The following is an 18762-nucleotide window of genomic DNA, read 5'->3' on the forward strand; positions in this document are numbered from 1 at the left end:
GGGCAGCCCTGCACTTGGCAGTGAGAAAGACTCCTGGAGTCACCAAGGGCCACTGGTGAGTAGTGACCCACCCCAACAACACCAAACACAGGTCGAAACTTAAAAGTCAGCACGCAAAGTCATGTTTAACAAAAAATGTGACAGTTACAATAAACTCAGGGACCAGACATTAGCAGACAAATGCTGGATGGAGCTTCCAAATTAAAAGGAAGAAAGAAAGAAAAAATCTGACATGGAGGAAATATAGTGTTATAAACTCAGCAAAGAACTGAGTTTAAATCAAAATGCATTTAAAAAAAATAAGCTTGAATCTAATGACTCTAATGAGTTTGTTTACTAGACAAATGTACCGTAAACGTGGGGCTGACTCAGTGCCAGTGCCTATTTTAACATCCAGCTTTTAAGTAAACCAGTCAGAGATCAGTGAGAATGGTGGTGCATCCCCGGCTCCTGCACACCCCTTCCCAGGCCTGGAAACGACCCACGGGAGGCCCGTCGTCCCCCCAGGCCTGCTGACAGTCACGGAAATGCCAGCAGACTAGAATAAAGCAGTGTAAGTGGTGAGACTGCTGCAGTCCAAGGTCTCAGGAGCGTAAATGAAAGACTAAGTAAGAAAAGGGAGGATTTCATTACTGAGAACCGGCTACCCTTCTGTTCTGGTCATAATTGAAATCTGAATTTCATCGAAGTCTTAAACAATGCTGTCCAATTGGATTTTTCCATAGTAAAACTATGAACAACAAAGAAAGAAAACAAAACAAAAAAATATATATTTCCTCCCCTCAGTAGTATAAAAATACAAACTCAGTATCACTAGATTAGATTACCATCAACTATTAATTGGGACAATTTCTCCAAGAGTCCTGAAAATTTTCCCTGCATAGACCCAATATCAGGTAAATTAAGTCAGAGCAAAAATTATCTGGGCTTGAACATGTGCCACTGTATTGGAGTCTGTTCTTGGAGGAAGTGCCTGTGGGCCTCGCCCAGCCCAAGGGAGAAAAAAACTCCTGGGCAGGCAGGACATGCCTCCTTGCAACCTGTGCTACGATGAGGACAAGAGATCAACAGGGACAGTGCTTCTCTAACCAAGGGTCTGGCAGAAGAGCTGTGGACAGGCATCCCTGGACCTCGGGTACAGACCCTATGGGGAGGGCGCTCTGTTCTGGATGCCCTGGGTACATGGCAGACACACAGGCTGGGCCACCTCCTCACAGTGGGTCATACGAGTTCTGTTCAGGGGCCATTGAGTGGAGCAAGGCTCCTGAACGTGATCTGCATCCTGTGTGACGTCAGGAGGAACACAAGTCCCGCAGTGTCATCTGGGGGTCCAACCCACAGAGCAGAGCCCAAGGAAGGTGCCCTTCACTAGCTGGGAACACGCAGACCAGCTCTGTGCTCTGGGGCTGTCTGCAGCAGGAACTGCGTGGCTACAGGATTACCCTCCTTTCAGATGCAGCACATCTTCTGCCTTTCTTCTATCTGAGGTGGAAAGTGCAAAGACCATGGATGCTCCGCTTCCCACTCTGCACCTCACCCCCTGGATGGGTGTGGACAGAATGGGGCCACCAGTTTCCTTTACCTCACTCGCTAGCCTCTCATATTCTTCCATCAGCCTCTCATTCTCTTGATTCACAGCAAGAACCTTACATATCCTGTTAGCCGCTGTCTCAGCCTGAAAAACACAAGAGGTAAACGGAACGGCTCCAGCGACAGGGTGCACACACACAGGCCGACGGGGCCAGGCTGAGGGCGAGGAGGGGTGGCGTGCTGAAAAGGCACAGAGTGGGTGAGGGCAGGATATGACAGAGGGCACAGCTTTCTGACACTGAAATCATTTCACACTGTTTTTAAGTTTTCACAGAGACTTACACAGCAGGCTAGATATACTGTGTGCAACAACGGGGAAATGACATTAGTCCAAGACACAGGCTTTGTAAGACATCAAGCAAGTTAGTAACAGACATGTGTGGGTCAAGGAGACCAAATCTCGGGTCCCTGAATGTCTGTCCACCTGAACACTCCTCAATACTGATCTCATGGCAACAGAGCAGAGATGCCCTGAATGACACTGGACTTCAGAAATCAAAGCAAGAGTGACTGGTCCTGAGCACACAGACACAGTGCTGCACTGAATGCACCCAAGATATCTTCTGAAAAGGGTATGCAGAACTTTCTAGATAGGGTCCTCACACAGAGCTGAGCTTGCTTTAGGGTTTTGTTTAATTTACTGTTTAACCTGAGGAGTCATTGTAATCCTCTGCTGTCATTTGTGGTCATGGCCTCAAACCACGACCATGCGGTGGATGGAGAAGAGGAACGTCTCAAGGATGCTTCCAGGCCCATAGCCTTCCACTAGCCTGGCCTCTGAAGCCCTCTGGGCCTAACCACAGGCAGATTTCAGTTATGACTGCTTCCCGATGATCACTTTTAAATGAAAGGGACTACAGGAAGACACACACCATCCACCCCGTCTATCGGAATTCCACATAATGTAAAGGGTGAGCAGCAGGAACTGGTGAAGCTACAGAAGCTGAAGAACATTCTCCCAGTGTCTGGGCTGTTTATCTAGAGGAATGTGACTTTTCTTTTTCTTTTTTTTTTTTTTGAGGCTATAGCACTTGTATCCCTTTCACTGTTCACTAAACAAAAGTTAATCTTGACAGATGTGAGGACAAATCACTGAGCCATAAAGGCGATTTCCAGGCAGATGACCAAGGGAAGGCATTACCTCTCTTGTCAACCCCCACTGCCTGATGCATGTGGCTTGCTCTTCAAGGCACTTCTTTTGTTCCTAACGCCCCAATGTTTCTACAACTGACTAATGAGATAAACAAAAGATCTCAGAAGGAAAAAATATAGACTAAAACCCCTTCCGTAACTGTGTAAAGTTAAAGCATTACAAAGTATTTGCAGCTTGGAACTCGCTGTGTTAGGGTTGTTCAGAGACACTAAGAAAGAGTCCAAGTCAGATGTGAAGCACGCACACACACGCCAGGCACACATGGAGCAGCCAGCCAGCAGTGCACGGGGTCAAGTACCTGCTCCGCTCCTGCGAAAGCATGGTAGAAGCAGGAGACGTAAGTCATGATGGCTCTTTCGTCAGGTTTGGGAGTGTTCACAATGTCTGAGGGGGAGAAAATAACACAGGACACACACACAGGCGAAGAGGAGAAACCAGGGTGAACACAGGGAAGAGCAAACCAGGTCACATGGCCCGTTTTCTATGCATTTCACAGGCCGGGGATCCTGACTGGGAAGAATGCACGGCACTGAGATTTCTCCTGACAGAATGATCTAAACCCACAGGTTTTTTGAACCATCAACTGGGGATTTGTGCTCCCTATCCTGATGGGCTTTTAAAGGGTGTTCAGTGCATGACCACGGAACCTGCTGCTGCATCAAAATGTCACCCCTTTCTGGAGACTCCGCTTGACAAATTGCTTGGAGAGTGCACAGTACTCTGAAAGACGCTCAAGATACTAGCAGACTGTTCTGGACTCCTCCATCCTCACCATCACAGTGGCCAGCATTCTCTGCTCTGCAAATCACCCAAGTGGAGAGGGCATGGCTGCTCACCCTCCATACACACTTACCACGCCACTCAGAGAGACACTAAGAGTGACAACACATGTAGAGAGAAGGGCAGGCACGGACATGCTCCTGAGTGTCCACTACCCTCTGCACTAGTTGAAGACCAGTCAGAATAGACGACCACGAAAGTACACCCCTTCCTGCTCCACCCTGGCAGCACCGTGCTTCTTAACCTTGCTCATGAACTCTAGTCAGTCAACGACAGAATGAAGCTAACACAATTCCCTGTGATCCCCTAGAGCAAAGCCTTGTTCACAGAGGCCATTAACAGGAAGAATTGTATGACTGTGTGGAATCCTCAGGAAAACAAACACAAATGGCGTGCCACTGCATGAACAGTAAGTTTCAAGAAAACTAGACTACAAAAGACAAACGCCAGCTTCCTCAGAACAAGATGGGTCTCTTTACTCAGAAGAGAGGGAAAAAAACAGGAAAATGAGAGGAAAAAATCCAGACATAGGAGGTGAAAGTGAGTGGCGACCTGTTTTGGCAGCCTCACCTCTGCATACCAGCAAAAGCATGGCAGTAACAGGGAGCATGAGTCATTGAGGCCCTCTCCTCGGGTCTGGTAGTATGTGCTGACTCTGCATGGAGAAAAGGTGGTTAGCTGTGGATGTTCTAGTCCTGCAGCTTCTGCCCAGTGCTTCCTCAGAGAGGCTGGGATTCTCCCCTACCCCACACTGGGGCTGTTTAAATCTCAGCTCAAGTCCAAGAAGTTACGTTGCAAAGTTAACACTCTGTGCACTTCCAAGAACCGTCATAGGAAACGAAGGAGCTGCCCAGAGAAGGCACTGCCAGCCTAGAAGAGCCTCAACTAGCAAGAAAGTCACGTCTGTGGCCAGAACAAGGCCTCCAGAATATCAGCGCACTCACAGGGACATCCTGTCACAACACACAAGGCCCAGGGTCATCCAGGCCCCTGCCAGGTCTACAAGGAGCCAAACCCAGGGTTCACCTCAAATAGGTTCATGGTGAAAAGTAAGGAAATAACTTTCACAACCTCTTAAAATTATGCTAGATAGTTCAGATGAGAAGAATTCACTTTTCACTACAGGTACAGTTCCTGGCTAAATAGGCCAATTAACCCCTTGAAAATCCCTTCCCGGGTTCAGAGACCAACACAAGTAACAAAATGTAAGGCAACAGTGGCAGTGGAAAGTCAAGGTCTTCCAAGAGGCACTAACGAGCTGAGAGGAGGAGACCTGGACCTGCCATTGCATGGAAGAGCCCCATGGGTCAAAGCAAAGAACGAAGGGCACCGCATGGGGTCCTTCCATCAGTCGGATTTTAGCAGAGCATGCTCTGTACCCAGGCCTCTGCACCCTTCCACACTGCTGGCCTGCAGAGACCCTGAGTAATACTCCATAAGGACAATAATGCAGGAGCATTCTTCTGATCCATTAGAAAGGAAAGATGGAAAAAAGGAATGAAAGACAAGGAGGAAGAAGACTACAGTGGCACCTTTCCCATCAGCCACAAGGGACACATGAAGTGGACAGTTACCCAGGCCAGGAGCCAGAGACCAAGACAAGAAGCAAGAGAGAGTATGGGCAGGCCCAGAGCAAGGGCAGTGGCAGAACCAACAACTGGTCAGTGATGAGCAGAACTGAGACCTGCCTCAATTCAGGGTGCCAGGAAGGTATCAATGAGCCAGAAGGTGGCTTTGCTGATGTGTCCTGGCTATTACCTCAGGAACTCCAGGTAGTTATTCTCACAGGAGAAGCCAAAGGAGAAACCACACAAAGAGGAACTTATTTTGGAGGGGGCAGAGGGACAAAGAGCAGAAAGAAATCTGCTGTCTTACTTCATTGTTATATTGACTCTCTACCTCTGAAGAATTTTAGAAAAACTAAGTAGAATTCTGAAGAGTGCATTCAAGTGTTAGCACCAGAAATGAGTTTAATAAATGGTCAACAGTGAAGTCCTGATTGAAAGACCACAATCATGGGTTGAAGTACGTCACCCCAAAAGACATGCTGAAGTCCTATCCTCCAGCATCGCAAACATGACCTTGCTTGGAAGGAGAATCTCTACAGATGGGATCCAGGGAAGGTAAGGGCATTCTGTAGCTGGGAGGGCCTGACTCCAACCAGTGTCCTTATACAAGGACAGACACAGGAGAAGGCCATGTGAAGACCAGGGCAGGGACTGGGCTGACACTGCCACAAGCCAAGGACTGTCTGGGGATTCCACCAACACCTTGATTTTAGACTTGGACTCCAGAGTTATGAATAGGAAGAATCTCTCCTTATTTTAAGCCACTCAGTTTGTGGTTACTTCTTGTAACAGCCCTAGCAATCACCAAAATAAGGAAAAATGGAAGCTGCTATTAACTGTAATCAAGTTCCTTACTTTTCCAAAGCAATGAACGATTAGGGAATAAAAAAAATAACAACAAAGTGAAGTCTGAGTATGACTCTGGGGCTTGAACTTCTCCCTCGCCTCCAGATACCCAGCAGAGGGCCTTTCTCATTCTAAGAGCCTGGTCAGTGTCTACTGAACAGTAGTTGACCCACAGATGGACAAAATGAAGTTTCCTCAAGTCTGTTCTGGAAAGAGGTGCCACAGGCACAGCTCACATGAACTCATCATGTTGTTCCAGATTCAACAAAACAATTTAGTTTAGTTAAAAATGAGATGTGAAGGTCTGGCTGGTAAACCGATGGCTGAATGCTCCATACTTAATTCTGCAACTTCTAGTTAGTTACAAGGACGGGTTCCCCCCGCCCCGCTTATATGTCACAGAGAGATTTATTTGCTAAACTTATCTCTATGTGGTTAAGGAAAATGCATTATGTTGTTGGAAAAAAATAAATGCAGAAAGTCTTTTTTAAAAAATGATAAAGCATTCTGTTTTCTGAGCTAAAGCTGAACTTTGTGCCAAATCCTTTCACTGTAATTATGCTGGCTTGTTTTTGAGCAGGGTTTAAATACATACATATGAAAAAGTTAAATGTAAAACTCTAATACTCATGTGCCTAGGAACAGAAGTCTGTCAGGAATCACAAGAACTTCCAGTGTAACTTAGCATAAAGCTCTGCAAGGTCCCCTGCAGAGCCACTGCGCTGGAATCCAGGGGTCCTCTAGAACTCCGCAGACACACTCCCAGCTCACCTTCAGCATCCAGCATCTTGGGGATGTCCAAGTGCTTCTCTGCGATCTCCATGGCCAGGTTAATGTTTCCTATGGGGTCATCCTGCACAAAACAACACAGCCAGCTCTTTAAAATACTGAAGCAGAACTCAGAGACACCGCCTCTTCTCCCCTCACCTTGGGGAGGGCTGCGCAACCCACACGTGACACTACCCTAGAGGACTGTCCCTCTCGCCTTTCCCCCACTGCCTTGAAAACAGCAAGAAACAGCAAAGTCACAGAAACCACAGGACCCATGCACACTGCACTGCGCACCATGCAAGCGCAAGGGGCAGGCTGTCAGGAATCTCCCCACTGAGAAGAATGAATGGCACTTGAGAGCATGTGTTCCAGCCTGCGAGCCACACAATTTCCATCTTGCTCAAAGGAACCATGGAAGACACATCTTCCAGATCTGCAGAGTGGTCTTGGAGAAAGTTTACTCCAACAGATTGGTTTGAAAAATAAGAGAGAGGGGGGTGAGGGCAGAAGGCAGAGGGGTGAGGGTGGAGGGGTGACTGGTGGAGGGCAGGGGGGGTGAGGGCTACAGGAGGTGGAGCTAGGTGAGACTGTAAGTTCACAAAAGAGGCTACAGGCAGCTGTGAAGAACAAAAATCATGTTTTTATGAAGTCAAATCCTAAAAAAAACTACAAAATCTTAAAAACTGTGAATTTGTGAAGAAATGTTTTCTAAAGACTACATGTATCTTTCATTGTGAAATTGGTTAAATATGTATTACAAAATAAATTTAATCTGAGGTGTAGAACTGAAACACTGAAAAACTAAAAGACTTGAGGTATTGTTCTGATCTATTAAGGAATTAACTTATATGTCTGAAATGGATGGGGTTAAAATAGAAAAATCAAAATGAAAAGCAGTGCTGTTACTCAATTACGCAAGAATGACTGTCATCAATTTTAACAGCAAAGTTGTTTGAACATTTTAGGAACTGTGATGCTTTGCGAGGAGCACAATCATTTTAATAGGATATTTGAAAAGTGCCGAGTTTAAAAACACATGTCAGCTTCCAGGTCCCATACAGTAGATCATTATTTTAAGCAAAAAAGTAAGTTAACTAAGTATGGTTTTAATACAGTATGTAAGTACTTGTCTGTCAGCAGATCCATGTAGTGAATCTCACCAGCGTGTTGAATGGATGTGCTTATGAAGCCAACTACAGCATACAAGTTTCTTTCTTTCTTTTTCCAAAGAAAGATTTTGGTACCAAAAACAGAGTAACATCTGTAAAATCTGTCTCATCTGGACTGTAACATAAAGAGAGAACATGCTGCAGTTGAGTAGTTAGCTCAGCTATTGTCCAAATGGCCCCAGGCCATTTGAGTTTCTTAAAAGCACCAACTTTAGAGTGAGGCATGAAGAAAAGTGTGTGATTGTATCTACACACATACATGTGAGTACACATATGCATCCATATCTAACAGGCTCTGATCTCGCACCATGTAAAGGATTAGCTGCCGTCATTTACTATCACTTTCCATCCATTGCAAATGGCCAATCACCACAGGTCTACAGACCTTTCATAACAAACACTGACCATCATAAAATGCTAGTTTATAATGAGCCTATCTAGTACAACTGAGTCTAGTGCAGATTTTTCATTTTGCTAATGTAACAGAGATTTATGGGAAAAATGTAACTTGTCCATATGATTAAAATGTGTCAAGGGAACTTGGGGTAATATGCACATTGAGGAGCTGGGGGAAGCTCCATTTTCTACTACAGCAATGTAGTCTGAATCCAGGATGTAAGTGAACTCCTCATGTGTTTCCCTGCGACCATGGAGACAGGCTGGGGAAAGGGTGAGTGGGCAAGCAATAACTAACAAGATGTGGGAAGCCAGGACCCTTCTGTCAACCATCTGTGCCACACAGGTGAGTACAGCATGCAGCAGGGCAGATTCCACACCCAAACACACAGCACACCAGTTAAGCACACCAGCACCCAGGGGGACATGAGCTGAGACTTCCACTGGGAGTGGCCAGCAGGGGTGGCCACACTAGCCTCCAGTCGTTATTTCTAAAGCAGCACACACCATGCATCTGGACGGGGCCCTGACTTCTTTTTGCATTGCTATTCACACGGCAAACTGTTCTTAAAGAATAATTTAGAAAAGGAACCTACAACTTAGACACACTAAACTTTAGGCTCAAAGAGAGAATTAGTTTTCTAAGTCCAATTGTCTAAAACAAGCAAAACAAAACAAAAATCCCAAAACTTTTCTAATAATACCATGTATCAATAGTGAGATAGGAAGTATCCTTTGTGCAAGAAACAAGTTAATTAATTGAGTAAATATTCCTGCCACTAAATCCTCAGAAAGGCAAAGGGAATTTTAAAAGGCTTGGAGTATTTGAAAGTCCTTTGCCAAAAAAAAAAAAAAATATATATATATATATATATATATATATATAGGCTTCAATACTCATTTTTTATACTCCAGGAACATAAAATCTTTAAGAAACATGGATGACACCTTCCCAGGAAGTCCAACCAATCATAAGCTGTATTTTGGTGGGGACCTGGAAGCCTGGCTTGGCCTGGCTTTTGGTGTCGTCCTCCATGGCAGACAAGCATGCTCTTGGCTGCCTTCTATGGCCTCCCAGGAAGGCTGGCTGGGAGGGCGTGCTTGTCCAGGGCGGGTCTTGTAGCAGCACTGGGTCTGTTCTAGTTAGTGCTGATGTGCTCATTCTCAGAATCACATGCTGAGCACAAGGGAGGGGACACTGCATGCTGGGCCAACCCAGAATGACCTTGTTAAGCTTTGAGTAGTCAATGAGGTCAGGCCGGTGTCTGTGGATGAGGGCACAGAGTCCAAGGCCATCTTTCCAGCTTCACAACCAACATGGGGGAGAAGAGGAACATGGTTAAAGGAGAGAAAGCAACAAGCAGGCTCCGCTAGGCAAGATGCTGGCCTTCCCTCCGACTGAATACACCGAAGGGACCTTCCCCTTGACCCTACCCAGTAGGTTGGTAGTCCCTTGCACGCCCATCTCTTCCTGGGGGCAATAAACACTGCCACCTCCTGGTCCTCTTCTTTCCGTTTTCAATGACAAGGACTTGCCAGGGTCCTGCCTTGTTTCCGTGGCGCAGACCATGGCACGAGGGAGATGCCTTTGTGCTGTGCCTGCCCTTCCTGTCCCAGCTTTCCTCTCCTCATTCTCCACTTTGGTCCTTAGCCTTGGGCTGCCAAATAAGAACCCCTGGGAAATTCTACTCCGAACATGTCCAGGGATCTTCCCACTGAGTTCAGGGACACTTCAAAAGCCACCATTTGTTCCTAATGCAAAGGCATGTAGGCAAGGGGATATATAGGAACAGGGCAGATTTTGATTTCCAGGCTATTTCCCATAGACACCAGCACTGATCACTCCTTAGCCAACGCCAAGCTTGGCATGTGCAGGTGACAGCAGGGTCAGTGAAGGCTGGCAGGGTACAGAGCTCTGTGCCCAAAGGTTTGGGAGTGGAAGGAGACTCTGGTGGGAGCCTCCAGGCCTTGTTGCTGAAGGGCTGTGACAACCTAGGGTCAGTGGAAAACAAGCAAGAAGATGAGTGGAAGCAAGTCTGGGGCTCTGGCAAAGGCCCCAGCCCTGCCTGGCTCCTATCATCTGCCAAACAGCATCCAGTGGGGACAGGGCAGCATTTCCCCTTCTGTGCTCTGAAGGCCTGGCTGGTTCAGTGCTCATAACAGGCAGGCACTCTTGAGATATCTGTTAAGCTATAAGAACCTCCCAATCGGTCCTTGTGGCCCATCTTGGTCCTTCCTCTTTCCCACTATCCACAGACCCATTTGTATTGGAGAGTAACCCACACTCCGAAGGGTGAGTATACAACCAAATTTCCATGTCCATGTGATGACAAATATGCAAGAGACAGAAGACCGCAGCAAGCATGAATCCTGATCACGGATTATGTCAGCACTTCACTCATCTCGTTCCCTGTGATTTTTCAGAAGTGATTTTCCTACTTCTTTTGAATCTTAGAGGAGCAAAGCTGATGACCAGGCCTGAGGGATCAGGGTGCAGCAAGTCTACCAGGATCTCACCTGTCACTGACAAGTGACCATCAATCCTACTGCCTTCTCCCAGCAGCAGGTGAAGCCAAACTGAGGCGCATTCTCGTGCCCCAAATTCCGGCACTGCCGGCCCTTTGGTTGTCCACAGGGCTGCCTTATGAGCATCCCACACCTCTACTGAACCTTCTCCCCTGGGAGAGCCTGAGCATCAAGAGTTCTATACCATGGTTTTTCTCCACACACAAACTCCAGGCAGGAGGAGGGAAACCCCAGAGTAAACAAACATGGTTTCTCCCAGCTGCGGTGGATTCCAGTGAGCAGGGAAAGATCTCGAGGCCCTGTGCTTACCTGGTGTGGAAGTTCTGAATGTTCACATTTCTATAAGGAGCTGTTTTCCTCTGACACCAAAGCAGCAGCCCTTCTTTGGCAGATGTTTCTGTAACAATAGCCAAGAAAAAAAATGTCCATAGGAAGGACTCATTGTTTAGTTCACCCAGCTCCTACTTGCTTTTGTAAGAGACCTTCCAGGAGGCCACTCACCAACAAAGCAGCTCTTCTCCCAGTCTCTGCTAGCAGATGAAGCTGGAACCCCAATCCCAGGGACAAGCTTCTGAAGACTTGTAAGAGTCTTCAAAAGGACAATGCAGGAGTGGCCAAAGATTATAGCATAAAAAAACACCAAAGCCAGACTTCAGGGTGACTGGTAACCTACCCTCTTTAAAATTAAATTAAGATAATTGAAAAAATATGTGGGGTTCCTGCTAGGTGAGATGATAAGCAGGCTTCACTCGGCAAGATGTTAGTCTTCCCTCCGACTGAATACACCGAGGGGACCTTCCCCTTGACCCCACCCAGCAGGCTGGTGGTCCCTTGAACACTGAGGATGTCAATTACTCTGGACTGGAGACTGTCCAATGTGAAAAGGCAGGCTGTGGAGACCAGGATGCTGCAGGCCGACCCCTGCTTCTCAACTGACTGCATCCTTTAAATACCAGGAAAGCTAGATATGGGAACAACCTTTGGGGAAGGGAGTCTGATGGGGCCACCTAATTCTCTGCACTGGCTAAATGTTTATGCATACAATTCCAAAAAGCATAAATAAATGAAGCAACCTGAAACGCAACTCCCACAAACTTACAGAACAACTAACCTATCCATCTCATTTATAATCCACACTCTTAGGAAAAGGGAATTCTCAGAGGCCACTATGTTTTAAATTTACTCCCAGTGATTTTATAATCCAGAGTGTTACTGATAAATGACCAGTTTGGTCACTTGAGTTTTGACTAAGTTATAAAACCCGTCAGCACCCATGATGATGTGCTGATGACCACCTGAGGGCACAACAGGACAGGCCACTGGTTCACCAGCAACAGCCCCTGCATGAGCCATGCTTGCCCACTGTGACACCCAAGCCACTTCCCCACAGTAGCTCCAGGCAGTGACCATGATGGGGAGATGGAGTGGAGAAGGCCCCAGCGGCACCAACCTCAGGACCACACAGCGAGCGTGTGCCTCTCCACGCCTCCACCCTGCCCTTCATGCCCAGAACTCCAGGAGGCTGGAGTTCCTCAGCCACCCCTGCTGCCTCCCTTGCCCTGCCAGGCATCCCCAGCAATCTCAGGCACTTCTTCTGTGGACGAGTGCTGGCACCTTCTGTCCCCTACCTCTCCTTTACTTTCTTGGAAGAGGCCACCCATCATTCTGTTGAAAGAAACTGGCTCCCTCCAAAATTTAGTTCTAATAACAGTATCTTTTTCTATCTAAAATATATCATTAAAAACAAAGATGACTTTCCACAGACTTACTGAAATTAAAAATTACTTCATAAAACTAAGACAAATAAAATGTTAGCAAACCAATATTATGCACTGTGTTGGACACTAAAAGAACATCTCCTGGAAGAGACTTAGGTACTCCGCTCATGAAATGACTACTTTTTATTTTTAATTTTATTTATTTATTTATTTATTGGTACCAAGATTGAACCCAGGGGCACTTAACCATTGAGCCATATCCCCACCCTTTTTTTTTTTTTTTTTTTTTTTTTGAGACGGAGTCTTGCTGAGTTGCTTAGGACCTTGCTAGGTTTCAGGGGCTAACTTTGAACTCATGATCCTCCTGCCTCAGCCTCCCAAACTGCTGGGATTATAGGCATACACCATAGCACCCAGCATGAAATGACTGCTTTTTTTTTTTTTAAGAGAGAGAGAGAGAGAGAGAATTTTAATATTTATTTTTTAGTTTTCGGCGGACACAACATCTTTGTTTTTTGTATGTGGTGTTGAGGATTGAATCCGGGAGAGCGCGCTACCGCTTGAGCCACATCCCCAGCCCATGACTACTTTTTAATGTACAGTTCTTAATCTTGTGAAGAACATATTACTGTATTCTTTTATGTTAGCATTTTATAAAAAACTGATTTGTAATCTCAGCAGCACAGGAGGCTGAGGCAGAAGTATTGCAAATTCAAAGTCACCTCAGCAATTTAGTGAGGCCCTAAGTAACTTAAGTGAGGACCCATCTCAAAATAAAAAAATAAAAAGAGCTGGGATGTGGTTCAGTGGTTCAGCGTCCCTGGATTCAATTTCTGGTACCAAAGAAACAACAACAAAAAAAACCCCTGTGATTTGACTATTTTATTTGGGACATGTAAATAATTATTTTGTGAAAACTCTAGGGGAACATACCATTCACCTGAAATGATAAAATTAAGTTTTAAATTCATATTATAATGAGTTTAAAATTGGTAATCAATCAGAAAAAAAAATCTGAGGTTAAATTCACCCTAAAATATTTGGTGAAAAAGAATTTGCGGCCGGGCACAGTTGCACATGCCTGTAATCCCAGTGGCTTGGGAGGCTAAGGCAGGAAGATGGCAAGTTCAAAGCCACATCAGCAATGCGAGGTACTAAGCAACTCAGTGAGCCCTTGTCTCTAAATAAAATACAAAATAGGGCTGGGGATGAGGCTCAGCGATTAAATGCATACCCTCCCCCATCAAACAAACAAAGAAACAAAAAAGGATTTGCTAGCCCAGATATTCCAACAGTGTGAACAAGATGTTTAAAAATAACAATTGGTTTTTACAATAGGTTCAACTGTTTAAACATTTAAATTTTAAAAGTATATAATACCTGACAAAATTATCACCAAATAATGTTTTTTAATAAAGCAAAAACTTTTAGGAAATGTCTTGTTTTCATCAGCGAAGGAATATACTTTATGATAAAACTACCTCATGTAGAAGTTTTCAAATTCAAGCTATTTATCAACACTGGCTGGTGGTCATTCCTGAACCTGAATTGAGATTTTATTGTCATTATATCCTAGTTTGATTTTAGATGACATAAATGGGTCTCTGGTGCTAAAAGGAAATAATCTAAGTGAATTAAAATTGCCTTAAGGGCAAACACTGCAGGCTTCAGGTTACTGGGAAAGGTCACTGGGAAACTGCTGGTTCTTAAGGTTTGTCATTTCTAAGTCTGGGCTGGGCAGAATGGCAGACAATGCCTCCCTCACCACCAGGCATCTGGTTCTCAGGTTACAGAGCTCACATATGTTGTGGTTTAAGGGCTAAAAAGGCTAAGTGCTAATTTTAGGAATCTCAGTTTGACACTTGATTTTTCAACAATAATCAATTTATCTAGCTCTTTGAGAGTGAAATGGGGTAAGATACTTAAGATACTTAAGATGATATTATAATGATAAATGGCTCTTAGGCCAAAGACAGTGATAATAGGTTTTGTTCAAAGAAAGAAAGGGGGAGGGGTGAAGTGAGAGAGGGAAGGAGAGAAGAAGATAACAAACACAACTGTAATTTTTTTTTTCCACCTTAAAAAATAGTGTTAACAAGTATAAGCTTAAAGAACTCTGCCACTGGGGACTGGGAGTGTGGCCCAGTGATAGAGCCCTAGCTTAGTATGTGCAAGACACTGGGGTCAATCCCCAACACGCACACACACAAAAACTAAGCAGAACTCTGCCATCATTATGATTTTACTAGAATAAAGAGTAAAAAAAAAAAAAAAATCAACAAATGCTCATTTAAAAAAAATTCTGCAATGAACATGTGCTCATCTTTTCCAAAATGATTCCACCCTTCTGAGCAGAACAGTAACTGACGAAAATGCAACATACATGCCCTTTATTCACCCATGTGACTATTGAGAATGTCACTGTATCTATTTAAATTTTAATCTGCAACCTAGATTCCCACCATACAGGTCTAGACTTTTAGCCACACTTTTTTCTAGCCACAGTTTACCTTCAACTGAAATGTCCTGAATGGCAAAGCGAAGGATGATGGTCCAGATCATACCCAGTGTCATCTTCACATTGCCGTCAACAATCTCTGCAGGTGAGAAGAAAGTCAACAAGAGAATCCACTCAGGACACAGCTCACTCCTTCAGAGCTAAAGGGAAACATTCATATGGAAAGACCAGCGTATGTTTTATAAGCATCACAGTGTTTCTGATCATAAAAGTGGTATTCATTACCAAGTGTCTCCAGTTTAAATGAATTCTGTGTTAATAATAAATACAAATCTTGCATACGTTATCATGAAAAACATTCAGGAGTTTCCAAAGCTTTACAACTATACAAACTAAGGTTTAAAATCATCAAATTCCGAGAATACGGCCTCATCTCTACCAAATCCTTCTTCTAGGCTGTGTGTAATGAGGTGCCACCAGTCCCAGCTCCTGCTGGACTCTGTGGATTCCCAATCTCCCACTGAGAGCCAGGAGGCCACATCCTTCCTAGTAATTAGTTCTCATTATGAGTAATAGGGATGTGTAGATTCTTTCTCACTCCTGTAATGGGTTTGAAGAAGATGTGATGCTATATTTGACTCTAACACTGTGGGAGGGAAGAGAGAATTCACACTGAGGTCAGTGGCAGGAAGGGCCCAGGCCCTCTCACCTTCAGCCCCGATGGACACCAGTTTCACCCCTTTGCTGGCTATGTAATCCAAAGCCTTATTGACGTTCGCAATCTTGTGGAACCGCATTTTGCCCCGGTCAGGTTTGGGCAGCCTTTCCCCTGTAGGATAAAGGGAGCACAGTAGGGCCAGAGTTACCCTTGGTACAGAATGAAGATGCCCAAACTCAGAGCCCTGAGGATCATTTGAACCCAGGGCCTTAAGACCAGCCTGGGCAACATAGTGAGGCCCCATCTCAAAAAACAAACCAAAAAAACCCAAGATGCCAAAATGCAGAGTCCAGGCGTTCCTTAAGCAGAAAAGATCACTTGAGTGTGTGTGACACTTTCCCAGTTTCTCTAAATTACAGGGTAGAGGAAACGACGGCCCAGAGCTAAGAAGACCAGCAGGGAGTCATAGTATTAAGGATCTGCTGGAAGAGTCTTGTTTGGCCTATAAGCCAACCTTCACATGTGTAAAGAGAGAAGCCAATTCATGTCCCTAGAGCATTCGCAGTTGCTGGCTATCTGTTAGAGGAAGTTGGGTGGCCTAGTTCAAATCTCAGAGGTGGCTGCCAGGACTCGCTTTAGACACCTGGTTATGAAGATATATAGACCAGGGCAGACTTGCCATCCTCCTTCCCAGTCACACCCCTCCAAGGGTGCTCCATCTAGTCCAAGTCTAGACCAGCCAAGTGAAACTAGGCAATCAGATGCACGGGATCTCAACTCACACATTCAGAGCCATGCTAACATACATATGGGTGTTCTGGCTAGGACATGACTTCTGGAATGCATGCTAGCTGGACTAGAAGGGAGAGGGCAGTCACATCAATGTCAATTTTCTTCTCTTACTTTGTTTCAAGGAGGATTGCATAAACATTATTTTAATCAGTCCATTTTAAACAGAATTCTCTCCTTTTTTTTGAACAACAACAACAACAAAATTACTTCAGACAGATTGCTCTTTGGAAAGGTTCCTTTGCCAGAATACCATGTTCTTGCTCAGCCAAGTTCAAAGGAAACTTCTGCTGTGATCATCTTTTAAAAGAGATGTTTACCTAGTGATTACACATTAAAGTATAGGACTGGTGGGGTGTGTACACCAACCTGAGATGACTTCCAAAAGCAGCATGAGCTTGAGGCCATTCCTGAAGTCCTCCTCGATGTTTTCAATCTGAGTGCCGGCTTTCCGCAGGTGGGAGTTGCACCAGGCTGTGAAGGTCTGCAACGAAAATCAGACACAGCTGAGCACAGGACCCTAGCTGACATTCCACATCCGCCACACCTCAGAGGGCCCAAGAGTCTGCAGGGCCCGGACCTTTCACAAAACAAAGGATTTGATGAAAAGAACTAGAAACCCAAGAGTAAGATTTTAGTAAAATTTCTTCCTAATGAACAACAACTCATTTGCTATTCTGACTTGAGGATTTTCTGCCTCACATCAAAAAGGCCCCGTTTACACCTACACCTTCACCTTGAAAAACTCTTTCTTTGTAAGAAAGGGACTAAATTGGGATGTGCTTTATTCCTTGTATACAGCAAAAATAAGCTTGCTTGCAGAATAGATGCATAAATAATATTGAAGTAATGTTCAAATGTCTTTCTTTAGAGCAGAGGATAGGCAACATTGTGTGGCAGAAAGGAGAGGGGAGGAGACAACCATAGTCACTAATTATGAACAAACAGTCTATCTTGGATAAACAACAGTTTAAAGCTCTTAACTCAATTAAATGAATTTGTAGTACAGCTTATCATTTAAAAAGTAACAGTACTCCTTCTAGGAGCATATCCCAGGCCCTGAGCTAGATCCTAGATTTCAAACATGACTAGAAGAGCCCTGCCCGAGAAGGGCTTCCAGTCCAGTCATCGTTAACAATTACCAGGGTAACCTACAGCAGAAAATGGACTATATATTGGGGGCATCCAAAGTCATTCTGTTTGTTTTTCAGTTTCTTTTAACTTGGCTTCAACTTTTGTACTATTTCCTGCCAAAACCAGATTAGGAATGCTTCTAGCAGCTGCTGGCTAAGAATGCAAACTGTCCCCTTGTCTCCTGACAGCTGCTAGGCACAGGAACAAAGTGCCTGGCACACTAAGCTTGGGGGAAGGAAGGAGGGGAAATAAATAGGGTTCTCTGCTCAAGAGGAGAAAATCAACCTCTTAAAAAATAGGCTGCTTCCAAGTAAGATAAGGAAAAAGTCAAAAGTATTCACAAAAATGACTTTCCTGGGTAATAAAGAGATTTTCACATCTAATGGTCATTCATTTCAAGAAATACATGGTAATGTTGAATTCAAGGGCAAAAAGAAAATGTAGGCATTTTATTGGGTTTATAGTAATAAACTTTGCCCTGAGAGCCTAATGGAGTGAGTTTCCTGAGACACATCAGAGCTTTAATTGGGTCTAAGCAGGGGAGATGCTCCAGATTCATCCCCAATCAATGTGGCAGGCACTCACAAGTGGATATGCAAATTTTAATTAATTAAAATGAAATGAAATTAAAAATATAGCTCCATGTTGCACAAGCCATCTTTCAAGCCTTCAGGGTTGCTTGTGGGATAGTTTAGCTATAGAACATTCCCACCATCACAGAAAATTCTACTGGACAGCACTGTTCTAGAGAGCAAAGGCTATTTTCTGAAGATAAGATTACTGTAAGCCTCCACCACTTATTTGTTTAAATACTAATTTTATGCATTTACTCTCCGCATAGATAAAACATTTTATTGGTTCAAATCTCAAGTGGAACAGAAGGGTATTAAGTGAAAATCCTTCCTCTCACCCTTGTTCCCCAGCAATCTAGTGCCCCAGAGGGAGCAAAGGGCATCCATTGCTTCTGTATGCTATCTGTGCACATACACATTTTGAGTCCCTTCAAAAACAGTGTTGTATCTTGTTTTTATCCACTTAAAAGTATGGTGTGGAGACTGTTCCATTATCAGTACAGATGGCTCCTATCTGCAGCTGCCTCGTATCCCACACTACTGTAACACATTTCATGTAACAGGCTCCCTATGGATGGACACCTGCATTATTTCCAGATCACCGAGTCCTTACAGTGAAAAAACAGGCTCCATT

At 44.6% G+C, this 18762-nt stretch overlaps 1 protein-coding gene across 1 annotated transcript in view; it reads right to left on the minus strand.

The window, feature by feature from the left end:
* The window catches only part of Actn2 (actinin alpha 2), a 60135-nt gene that overhangs the window by 20731 nt on the left and 20642 nt on the right, over positions 1–18762 (minus strand). The window contains exons 2-9 of the mRNA XM_026413525.2: positions 16792–16906; positions 15685–15804; positions 15028–15114; positions 11109–11196; positions 9499–9577; positions 6709–6790; positions 3042–3127; positions 1583–1675 (exon numbers count right to left, since the gene is read on the minus strand). Coding sequence (XP_026269310.1) covers positions 1583–1675; positions 3042–3127; positions 6709–6790; positions 9499–9577; positions 11109–11196; positions 15028–15114; positions 15685–15804; positions 16792–16906 — 750 coding nt within the window. The remainder of the gene's footprint in view (positions 1–1582; positions 1676–3041; positions 3128–6708; positions 6791–9498; positions 9578–11108; positions 11197–15027; positions 15115–15684; positions 15805–16791; positions 16907–18762) is intronic.

This window comes from Urocitellus parryii, chromosome 9 (assembly GCF_045843805.1).
Source record: "Urocitellus parryii isolate mUroPar1 chromosome 9, mUroPar1.hap1, whole genome shotgun sequence".
Classification (NCBI taxonomy): domain Eukaryota; kingdom Metazoa; phylum Chordata; class Mammalia; order Rodentia; family Sciuridae; genus Urocitellus; species Urocitellus parryii.